Source organism: Haemaphysalis longicornis, unplaced genomic scaffold (genome assembly GCF_048455015.1).
Source record: "Haemaphysalis longicornis isolate Haplotype H1 unplaced genomic scaffold, Haemaphysalis longicornis Haplotype H1 scaffold_6, whole genome shotgun sequence".
In the NCBI taxonomy this organism is placed as follows: Eukaryota; Metazoa; Arthropoda; class Arachnida; order Ixodida; family Ixodidae; genus Haemaphysalis; species Haemaphysalis longicornis.
The window spans coordinates 81,429,958-81,441,783 of record NW_027526407.1 but is presented as its reverse complement, the minus strand read 5'-3'; the positions used below and the strand labels follow the sequence as shown (position 1 = coordinate 81,441,783).

Here is an 11,826-nt window from a genome sequence, read left to right as displayed (position 1 = left end):
AAATCAATATATGTAGCGAATAAGACATGGGAAAGGAGGGGCTCGGTGAATTAAAACAGAATAAGGGTAGGCAGTCAAGAAAACCTCGGAAAGCAAAGGGGGGAATGCGGTATGTCATAGAAACCGATGAAGAATTTTTTGGAGTGAGAACGAAAGTGGTGAAAAAATTCCCGCCGATCCCAAACCACGACCTCCAGAATACCGGTCTGGTGCGATGACCACTACGCTTCCGGCGGGGCTGTATCCCCACCACTTTCTCGGGTGTGTATGTATATATATATATATATATATATATATATATATATATATATATATATATATATATATATATATATATATATATATATATATATATATATATATATATTTTACCTAATTTGTACTCTCACCCAGTGCTATGACAGACAGGTGTTTTTAATGGGACGATCTTTATGAGCTGTTTCCAAAAGCAGCGCCCCAGAAACACCTCCCGAATTCACCTGGAGATATATCATAAAGAATGCTGCCGGAGTTTCTAGCAATTGGGCCCTGTATTGCGGTGACGTAATGGGCAATATCAGACCACCGAAGCGGGCAACACCTGAGAAAAGGCACCCAGTTTTTCTCAGCTTCTCTGAGTTTTCAGCCACACGTGGATACAAAACGGTACACTAGTTCGCAAATAAATATTTCGTAGGAAACTGTAAAAACACACAGCGGCTTCTAAGTAAAAGGTATTGAAAAGGAACGCGAAAGAAGGTGACCATGTCTGAGCACCCTTACAGTGGCTTGGCGTAAATTAACGCAAGCAGCGCCAAACCACGACGCATTGCATTATAAAACCTTGCGTCTTATACAACCCTTGGCACGGGAAATCACGGGACGTCAACAAAGGCGTTCGTTTACTTACGTAAATTGACAAGTTGCCTTACAAAAGGACGCTTGTCACTTGAAAAGTTTCTGTATTCAGTGTAGAAGGATGGCAGAGGGCATCCTTGTTCTACACGCGTAGAACAATAAGGTTACAGAACCATTGTTACACGTCCAGTTGGTCAAGGGTAAGCAAGACAACTAGAGCCGCAATAATGTTCAGCGCCTTTTTTTTTTTGTTAGGGAAACGAAAGCACAAAAACGAGCATGTTGTCAAGTTCCTAAAGCTTGAAACGTTTGATCCTTAACGGAATGAGCGTCCAAATACGTAATAAAACCTTTCAGGTAAACAATTTGTTGGCACTGTGCTGATTTATTGTTTCCTGTAAAGCGATACCGGTATCACCTACTACTCGTTTGGGAGCCGGATCATAATCATACAGCTACACTGTCGTAATTTCTAACGATTGTTACCTTACACCCTATACTGACCTAACGCAGTTCACGTATTCCTCAATTGGCCCTAAGCGACCGGTAGGTATGGTATGCTATACATGGCGGGACTGCTGCACCCGAGAATTAAATAAAAAAAGCTGTGCCCACGCCATGGTGGCTGAGTGGTTATAATGGCTATGGGCCATACACGGCAGAGGAATTCGTTTTTATTTTTTCCTAGTACAAACAGCCAGTGCGCTGGGGATTTCTCCCCTGATCTAATTCATGATTTTAAAAAATGAGCCTCTTCACTGCGGCATACTTCACGCCCTACGAGTAATTTTGGAGCGCGAAGCCCCAGTTTCATTTCAAGCGTTACACTACAAAAACCACGAAAATAATTGCAGAAATTAGGGCTACAGAACATTCCGAAAACAAGGCACGGCCTGATCAATGCGGTTTGTCACAAGCCGATAAAAGTACAGAAACTTGTCATTTCCCAAGAGCGTTGCTGGGGCAAAATAAAACGACGAGCTTGTAGCGGCTACAGAGTTACAGAGTTAGCAGGCAACATATAACTGCGTGAGCAATGGATGGCCCCCACCACAATAATTTGCGCTTGGATCCGACAGCGCAAAGCGAGAGAGTAACAGAGAACGATAAAGCACGTGCCAAGAGAGGCTGCGTCATGCCAATCTTGCAACGGTTGAGACACCTTCAGGCCGCTGCCGTCATGTCGCTTGGGAAGCAACGGCTCTGACGTCCCCTCGCCGCCTCACGCCATCGACATGCCTGCCGCCCCGGGGCGCGTGCCGGCATAAAGCGGAGTGTGAAGCAAGTGTAGGGTAGAGTAGGGGCTAAAAAGTACCGAATCAGAATGACGGCGATGGTGTGAGGATACTGAAGGAGCAATAACCAGCCAATGCCGCTGATAAAGCGAGCAACGGGCCACTGAGACGGGTAGAACGCAAATCGCGGTTGGCACGACGTGTGACAGGCATGGGAGAAAGGTCAATTTGTGGGCTTTAAGAAGTTGGAGCAACGCGTGCACGTCGGAACGAGTGTGAAGTTCACCGGGTAGAGAGACGAGATGTTTTCTCATACTTAAGCCAGTGTACCATCAATAATTCTTTTTCCTTCGCCGTGCTCCGCCATTGCAATGTATTTCTTAATACTGCTCGAGAAAATAGGAGTTCCGCTTTGTCCTCGTGGTCACGACGACTGGAAATGCGATGTGCCGGCTAAGTTGCGGTGAGTCATCGGGGGCACACGTTTTGGTAAAGAGCTCGCAGGAAAGACTATCAGGTGAATTATCTACCTGTGTTGAGTACATAACCATTTACGAAATAATTCTATTTTGGTACGTTGTGTTACATAAGTATGCTGTTGAATTACAATTTGGTGTTGTGATGATGTTGATGTACGATGTTGGTATTGAAATCCATGTTGGCCGCATCACCCAAATTAAGTCTACGACGGCTGGTTTATACTTTCCGTATGGTTGGGAGCCATATACGTTCTACCCTGATATATCATTGAGGTGGTGAAAAGGAAGCATATTTTTTATATTCATATCGCCTGTTGAAACCTATCTATCAGAGGTAGCTATTCGCACCTTACTTGTGAAATGTTGAGTCATGTACAAATCTAACGTGTACACAAAAATATGCCTTAGAACATCCAAATTCTGCTATTTGTTTTTTTCTACGTCAGCTCAAATAACGCATCACTCAGATGCCCCTTCCATGCTGTATGTTCGCCATTAACATTTCGTAACCCCATATTTGTGGTGCAGCCAAGATTCCTTGTTGCCATCCTGAGCATAGTCACGGTGAAGCTGCTTAGAAATTCTTTGGTTCCGGCGTTTTCCAAAGCTAAGTACAACACTATAAAGAAAAAAAATCACCCGCTCGATTCGACCCTGTGTCTGGTGGATCGACGGAGTTAGACCCAGTCGTCTTACCCACTCGGCTACGGCCATGAATTAATACCCCCTAGTCAAACGGCTTACCGACTCGGCTGCGACTGTGGGGAGAGGAACCACGCCAGTTGCTCGAGACAGAGCCCGTCATAGGGTACAGGTTGACGTGCTGGCAGTTAGTCTAAGTGTGCGTGTTCCATTTGTTCGTTCTGCGTCTTGGATTTGCTTCTTCTTCGCCGCTATAGCAACAAAGCGTCGTAAAGATCGTTGCGGCACTGAGGAAGAAGCAAATAGGCTGCAATCGAGGAGTTAAACGGTATTGATGGTCGTCAAGGTTGCGTACAGCTTCCCTACTTCAATTTTTAAGCGTTAGTGTGAGTTTCATTTAGTTATTCAGTCTCTTTTCTCAATCATCCTGATGCAGTGCAACATTACTTTATTGTCTGCCATGATTCGTAGTGTTTTTAATGCTCTGCAATGAAGAGTTACGACATTTAGTCATCCAACCCCATCCATAGGATTCAGTTTTATTAGTTTAGCCAGGGTGAAAAAGTGAAAAATATTGGTTTATGGTGACGCAGCTCCATTTCCTTCGGAAGTTCTCTGAGAAGAATGTGCCTGTGAAGCCGCATAGTGGAAACAAAGCAAGTTCCTTTCACGAAATAGCTTCACAGGTACTATGGGTACGCAAGATGGCTCAGCGTTTGATCCACCCGTTGGCTCGCCCTTTGGTTTCCACTGGTGTGCTCTTCTGCCGGAGTTCTTCCTTTAAAATTACTACTTTTGTTTTGCATACCTCCTCATCATTCGCCTAAATGTTGCAAGTAGTACTCAAAGTATAAATAAAAATGAGTCGTGGCAGATATTAAACGATTTGAAGCAGATGGGCCTTGGTTGTATTTCCAAAATTTAATCAACACCACCAACATCATCCTCATCATCATCAACAACAACAGGCTAGTTGGTTTTGCTGCAGGACGAAGGCCTTTCCCATTGACTTCCACAAGCTTCCAGAACTAGAGAGATGGTAAAACATTTTTCAGAGCTGTGTGCCATGTCGCATGCGCTTAGAGACAGAGGACGTACATACAGCATGGGCGACATTTTCACGTACACTCGAAACTGAGCACGAACCGACAAACGAACCATATATAATCAACTTCTGACCACTTCTCGCTGTAATAAAATTGCGGAAGGACAACACAAAAGACACGGTAAAAAAGCTGCATATCATCCCCAGTGAAAACGCGAAATATTTTGATATGAACAGGGTCCATAGGGGCCTGGATTTCTTCTTCGACACCTCGGGGCTCCTTCCGGTGCTCCGTTCTCTCCCCTGGTAGCGGACTGGACTGTGGCATTTTTTAGGTGTATTGTCGTGCATATATGTATATAGGTACTCTCTCTTACTCTTTCTTCACCCTTATCCCCGTCTGTTTTCTCCATCCTCGACACTCCAAAACCAGCAGGCCTTCCAGTGTGCCCACTTAGGTTTGACAAACTGCGCCTGCTGGTGAAATTTTCTTTCTATTATTTGTAACAATAAATTAATTCATTCATCATACAATGCACTGAGCTCTGTTTAAATTTGTGCAGGCACACCATCAGTTAGTGTGTACTTACTACTACTACCTGTAGTTATTCGCTGTAATGCCCCCCCCTTATGTAATGCCTTCGGGCCTTTAAGGAGCAAATAAATGAAATGAAATAAGTCAGCTGTGGACAAGCCAAGGAATGAACTCTTGTCCTAAGATTTGTTCCCTAACAGTTATCGACCCACCATTCGCCAAAGCGCACGTCAAGTGTCATTCCATGGAGTGGCATAACGTAGCATAAGCGTGAATAATGGGAAGATATGCTGATGCATAATCGCTTATGCACTGCATTTGTGTGCAGTTAACAAAGGCTTCTCTTCTGTAAGCAAGCACGACTTTGGTAATACTGACATTGCTATGGCAATTACGACCGGCAGAGAACTCATTGCGTTCACGCCCGAACATCTCTGGACGGAAGAAGAAAAGCCCTCTCCCAGGTTGTGTTATCACCAGCTCTTGCGTGTCTTCGCAGACGATTACGCACATCGCCGTGGCCGCAGTCAACAATATGCATCATCGCATGACACCACGGAAAATCTTTTGTCAATACCAAATATTCCCCTTCATAAGCGGGTTGCATGTATGTGATTACCTTTTTGCGGGGCTGTTCAGACAGGTGTCTAGTTGCGTAAAGCATGCACTCCGGAGGACCGAAAACGCGTTAAGCACCATATTGCAGAGTGGGGTCATAGACGGGGGACGAAACGGAGGAGACAGAGCGGCTGGTGGAAGTCAGATAAGAAAGTTAGATGTAAGAAAAACGTTCACATGATGAGAGGTAGCTATTGACAAGCGACAAGCCAGTCTAGTTGTCTCGGGTTAAAAACCGGCCCCACTATAAATGCTATACCAGTTGTTAGATTCACTCGTCCTGCCGCCTTTCTAGGCCATAGTGTGCTTAACGCAAGGAATATAGTAGGGGCAAGACCTAAGGGAAGCGGGAACAATGACGCTGCATATATACATTCCTCCTCGTGCTGAGGACTCCCATGCAGCTTAAATAAATCCAATTCGCTCGCTACGGCGTGCTTCATCGTCAAGGTGCAGTTTCGGTGCGTAAAATTTATTTTAAACTGTTTGGTCGTTCGGGCTTCCTGACTGCCACGCCAATTATCATCTCCATTTTTCCGTGAAAAATGGATGTAATAATCTTCACTTGCATTATTTAACAATGCGTAAGCGGCTTGTTACTGACGAAAGTAGCGCAAAAGTGGAATAGGATTTAGTACTAATTGATATTTTTATCGTGTATTCTTGCGGTTCTTTTTATGGGCACAGACATCACGTGGGAGTCTGAACGCGTGCTCTGTTAAGATTGTGCGGAGTGTTTACTGGTTTCCACACCCTGCCTCGTCTAACACGGGCATACTCAATTGTTCACGGCGACATGCGTGCATTAAAAAAGGTGCCTACAAAAATTCCGCTTCCAAAACCGCAACTGAGGCGCAATGCATGGACTGAAGCAGGGAGATGTTGCGAGGTAACAGCCGTTTCAAAAGACACGTGAAGACGTCGCGGGCTGCTCAGGGTTCTGAACGCGCTCAGAACGCGCGTGCAGCAGCTGCCAAGGAAAGGCATAGATAGAGTCACGCGTAGAGGGAATCTACAAGAAACACCAGAAAAAGCGCTGTCTTTTGTACAGCGACGAGGCCCGGGCTTCAACCCCGGGGTGAGGAAAAAAAAGGAAGCGCTGGTCGCCACGGGGGAGAAAACCAGCGGCGCGCCAAGCGCTCATTCAGAGGCGCACGTGGTGCGAGCGCGAGCTCCGATTGGCCGAGCCGGCAGGTCACGTGACGAAGCGGCCCGCCATAAAACGGCCGCTGCCACTTGAGGAGAGTTCACTGAGACGAAGTTCGTCGTGCGCACCGCGCCGGCTTCTTGCTCCCTTTCCGTGTTCATCCGCGACCTGTTAACCGCGTGCCCGTCGCTATAGGCGTCAGCTCTTGTTCTTCTGCGAGGATTGTGGCACTGACTGCTCGCCCGAGCGCGAGTTGTGTGCTTTGCGGCCCCTCGAATCTGCTAGCAGCGAAGAGATCGTCTTCGATGCCTCTCGCAGCTGTGACCATGAACCGCAAGAGCAGCGGCATCTCACCCATCCGCCTCATGGTCGTGGGAAGCCGCAGTGTCGGCAAATCAGGTCAGTCAAGTGCGCATTCTCCCTCTCTCGCGCATTTCTCTTCACTCTCTCCACCCTCTCTTTCTTCCGTTCCCCACCTCTTGTATTAGCAATAGTCCGTAAATTAAGAACACTGGAAGCCTCTCCCGCTACTGTCTCACTGGGTGTGTACCAAGAGCGTACACACTCGATTCGTTGTAATCACAAGCATCGCGACCTGTGGTACTTATAATGGGAAACAGCTGTAATGTTTCTGTTCACTGGACAATAGCAGGTCCATTGACCAAGCGCTTGAGCGAATTGGCAATGGTAAAGGAAATGCTTTCCCAAGAGTCAAGGGTATCAGGAACTTCTACAGTTGGCGGCATTTATGGAGAAGCGATCATTGAAGCCGTTTGCAGTAAAGTTGCTTGCACATTCCACGCACATGCCTTCGTTCCATTAGCCGGAAAACAAATTGAAAAGCGACAAGACTCTTGAACTGTCAATGAGGCGTCTGTTCTCTGGTAGTTCTGTTCATATTTTAATTCGCGCTTCGTTTACTGCCTCTCGGGAGCTTCCGCCAGCAACATTTTCCGTCGTAGTTTTAGCGTTTCTGCTCGCATCCCTCAAATCTTCAATTGACCAATGGAAAAGACGCTTTACCTGCGCTCTTTACACTATTCGGCACACGGGACCCTACACAGTACAGCGCAAAGAAATCGGTGCTGCTTTATATCCCCCCTCTTTTTACTCGTCGTCGAGGTAAAGGCCCGCCAAATCGCAGCTGTCGTCTGCCATGTGTTTCGCAAGCTGTCCAGGAGATGGCGCGTGGCGCGGCGCGTGCCAGTTTCGCTCCCCGCGGCGAGGAGGCCATTCCTTTAAACGCCGGAGGGGCCTTGAAAGATGCCAGACGCCACCTGGCGACTCCGGGAAGGCGGCTCTGTTTTGGTTTGCAGTTCTTCGCTTTTGTTGCGCCCCTCCGTGTGGCGCGCCCCTGCTCTCAAGACGGGTGGCTCCTCTCTCCTCTCGTCGGGGTCAAGAGAGAAAAATGCAGAGTAATTGGCGGTTTCCCGTCTCCTTTACCTTGCCGGTTCGCGAAGCGGGGCCTTGGTGTCTGGGCGAACATGTCAAGCTTGTGTTCACCTCTGGGCCGTCACTTTAAAGTCTACCTTCCCTGGCCTTCATTGTGCATGTGCTGAAGATTCTAAGCGCACACCCCGTCCCTTTCACCAACAACCTGAAAGCGGGGCGCCGGGTAAAGAGGGGGAGGTGGCCTGGCTGACCGGTGCTGATTTGCGCGGCCAATTTCCTCGGTTACTCCACTTCGCACTGCCTACACTGCCACCGCCCCACCGCAAGCGTGTCGGAGTTTGTCGGCCAAGAGAAAGCCTCACCTGTTGTGCATTTATGACACTGAGCGATTAGGCGGCCCGCCGTTAGGTCGGAGAGGCATTGTGTGTGGAGATGAAATAACCTGCGTCGAATTTTGCGCGCCGTATGTTCATGACGCAAGGAGTGCTAGTGCCCGCTCAACGGGCGAAGGAAGCCCCTCGGAGATGATGGTGAAACGAGATAATACCAGAAAATATCCTGGTGCTTGAGCGACTGGTTGTTTGTCTTCAGTTTTCGAGCATACATTGACGCGTGTGGAGGCTCCGGAGAACTTTTTACCTCCCCTGTCTACTTCATTCTTTCCGGCACTACTTCCTAATTCTTTGTGACATTTAAGGTGAAAGTGGTTTTGTCCGGGTGATGCGGGCAAAGATTTTACGGTTATTGCTGATTGCTCCCAGACATGTTGAAGTTGAGCTTTCGTTTGCGGCAGTATAAACCCTTGGGAACGTTTGAACAACATACAGTCATGTCCGTTCTCACATTCGCAATATCATAAAAGTTGCACCGCATGGTGACGTCGTTTGTAGTAATTGGATGCCACAGAGTTTTCCACATATTTCATCTTTAAATGCTTCCTTTCACTGCGACTTTTAAATGCTTCCTTTCATGAACAATGCCGGCTGGAAGCAAGAATACCGCTCTTATTAGGTAACAAATGAAAACTTATCTTACGAGTCAAATCAATAAAAAATACTTGAGAATAACAATGATTCAGGTCAATCTACCGCATGTTGACATTCTCGTGCCTTCTCTCGTTGCAGCGGTCACTGTAAGGTTCCTGACGCGGCGCTTCATCAGCGAGTACAGTTCCCTAAAGGACCTGGTCTACAGACACACGGTTCTTGTGGACGACAGGCCATGCGAGTTGGAGATCCTGGACACGTCGAGAAACCAGGTTGGTATGCTTGGGTTATGTTATAGCCGATGTCGTATAAGCAGTTCGCTGCACTAGCGCCGAAAAGTCTGTGGAAGATATATTACAAAATGTGTAAGCACGACGAAATGATTACCGATACAGATATGATGCAAAGCAGTAGTTGTCAGTCTAAAGTCTGATATGTTGACGGATACATAACTTGGATAAGCACATATTGCTACTAGTGCGATTAAATCGTGTCATAGTAAAGGTGAATTCTTTTTGGCTCGAATAAATGCATCAGCTCTTAGTCTTAATTTATATTTCTATTTCAATGCGAGTAGTTATGACAGACGTATTGGCTGAACGACCAAGTTCAACAAACTTCAAGTTCACAAGGCGTTTTTACCAATTTGTTAAGTGTGTAATTAAGGTCAGATGCTTTGGCAGCTTTTCACACAACCTCACGAATGAACAATGATATTTTGAATTATTACCTTGTCAACGCCGAACCACCAACTATTATCGAATAACCTCAGTTTTCTAAATGCTCCCGTATTGTCCTTAGACTTACCACTTGTGTGCACATTATAAGAAGCAGTGCTTAGAGCGGCCAGTCTTCTGACGAGTGTACATTTTTGTACTTCAGGACAACAAGTTTCCCGAGGACAAGATAGGCTGGGCCGACGGACTGGTGGTCGTGTACAGCATCGAGGACCGCTGGAGCTTCGAGGAGGCGAGCAGCTGCCTGCATAGGGCTCAGCAGCTGTGCCCTTGCCTTCCTACTATCCTGGTGGCAAACAAACGGGACCTGGCAAATGTGCGCCAAGTGGACGTCGATGATGGTCGCCAGCTGTCCGTGAGCGTCCAGTGCCAGTTCTACGAAGTGTCGGCGGCTGACAGCTATGCTGGAGTCCGCATCGCCTTCCAGAGCATCCTTCGAGAGGTCCTAGCCACCAAGATCATCCGTTCACTTACGCCCGTCAGGCGGCATCTCTCTGTTATCACTGTGTCGAAGATGCTCGGTGCCGTCTTTGGCAAGAATACTAAGCGACACAAGAAGCGGCCTTCCTTGACCTTGTAAGATGGAACTGTGGACTCGAACTGTGTATATAGTACGCGATTGTACTGAAGGTTGAGAAGACGTTTCTACGCCCCTGCCATCTTCTCTTGGTGTGTTCGTCTGCCGTAATAATAGCGACCAACCAAACTGAACTCCCTCCGTGCCATGAGTCTGTGTTGTGCGAAACGTCTTGTTGCCACTCACCTTCGTCAGTGTTTTAGCTTCCAGTCGGCCCATGTATCACGCTCGTATTATCCGTCGAGTTGAGTTGGGCTCCACACCGTGTGATATTGCTACGACTGCCAACAGGAGTGACGTTCCGAGTGTCGACAATTGCATTCCTCTTCGTTTTTTCCGCATCTCTTTTGTTGGCGCTGTAAACAAGCAAAACCACCAGTAGTGATAACGTCCCTTTCATTGTTTCACATCCAAATTACACTTCATATCAGTATCGTGTTGATAGCCATCACGTCATATAGTAACAACTTTACATCGTTTTATGAGTGATTGCCGCTGCTTCTTAAGTCTTTTCGGACTTTGTCTCAAACAATACTCGAGAAAAGAGACCAAGCACATTTTACAATTTTGTTCCACACATATACCGAGACCTACTTCTAGTCGGTGTCCTCTTCAGGCGGAAAAAATTTTTACGACTCACGCGGGTCACCATTTATACAGCAATATGAGTTGCGACAGATACCTTGTCGTATTTTGCTATACATTCCCTGTCTTGTGCCAAGGATGGCAGTGTTCATGCATCCCTGCCAAACTGTGATATTAAATGCTTTAAAATAATATTTTTATTTGAAAATATTGTGCGAAATCCTACTGAACGTGCTTCATGGCAATATGCTACTGTGTACGGCATCTAGATAGGCAATTGGTTTTAATTAGAGGATAACAGAACATTGATGCGAACAAGCAATCTAAAAAAGCTTATATTATAAAATTTTAAACAATTTGTTATCTTCAGTTTAGGGTAACACATGGTGAGTTTTATATGGAACTTACTTGTTGATAAGTAATGATTGGCAGCCTTACTGGAAAAATACTTCGCATGATTATTAGAAATTGGGCACCACGCCTATTTTGATGCTCAAAGTTCCTCTGGATGTCGTTCTCAATATGCAGTTACTACGTGTGACGCATTCGAAATAAAATGTCGTCCGAATTTTACTATGAGTGATGTGTCTGTTTCTTTGTCTGGCGTGACAAAGTGCCCAGTGCAGCGTGCTACTCAAGTGAAAATACAATCGTTTCATTAGGACAGGGAAACCAGCATGCAGCGAAACGAAGCAAACAGAGCACTTGAAGCTTGAACTAAGTGGGAAAAAGGACGCAACGTTAAATATTTTTGAGGTTACTTCATCGGCTGCTGAAATTAAGATTTCGTACCAAACTAAAGCAAAGCACACGGAAATAAACATAGGGCGGCTTGTCAACCAGGAATAATGACGTATTAAAATATACCAAGGCACTTACTTAAATGACACAAATTAGGTCACTTCAAGAAATTGAATATAAAATGGAAGTAACGTGCTTAATTGCGTTGTTTTGAAGACTGTTCAGAACTGTTTCAACCAAATTGTCGATGACAGGCGAGGGACTGTATAC

At 46.3% G+C, this 11,826-nt stretch overlaps 1 protein-coding gene across 1 annotated transcript; it reads left to right on the top strand.

Moving 5' to 3' along the window:
- Positions 1 to 6,656: 6,656 nt before the first annotated feature.
- On the top strand, positions 6,657 to 11,388 carry LOC144141718 (ras-related and estrogen-regulated growth inhibitor-like protein). The gene is made up of 3 exons (XM_077673230.1): positions 6,657 to 6,937; positions 9,055 to 9,188; positions 9,799 to 11,388. The coding sequence occupies exons 1-3, from the start codon at positions 6,844 to 6,846 to the stop codon at positions 10,231 to 10,233; spliced, it is 663 nt and encodes a 220-aa protein (XP_077529356.1). The 5' UTR covers positions 6,657 to 6,843; the 3' UTR covers positions 10,234 to 11,388.
- The last annotated feature ends 438 nt before the right edge of the window (positions 11,389 to 11,826 follow it).

Bases quoted from the DNA above. Each gene is read 5' to 3' on its own strand.
- LOC144141718 (XM_077673230.1), top strand. From the start codon at position 6,844: ATGCCTCTCGCAGCTGTGACCATGAACCGCAAGAGCAGCGGCATCTCA. The intron at 6,938-9,054 runs GTCAGTCAAGTG...CTCTCGTTGCAG, and splicing joins CCGCAGTGTCGGCAAATCAG to CGGTCACTGTAAGGTTCCTG. The intron at 9,189-9,798 runs GTTGGTATGCTT...TTTGTACTTCAG, and splicing joins TGGACACGTCGAGAAACCAG to GACAACAAGTTTCCCGAGGA.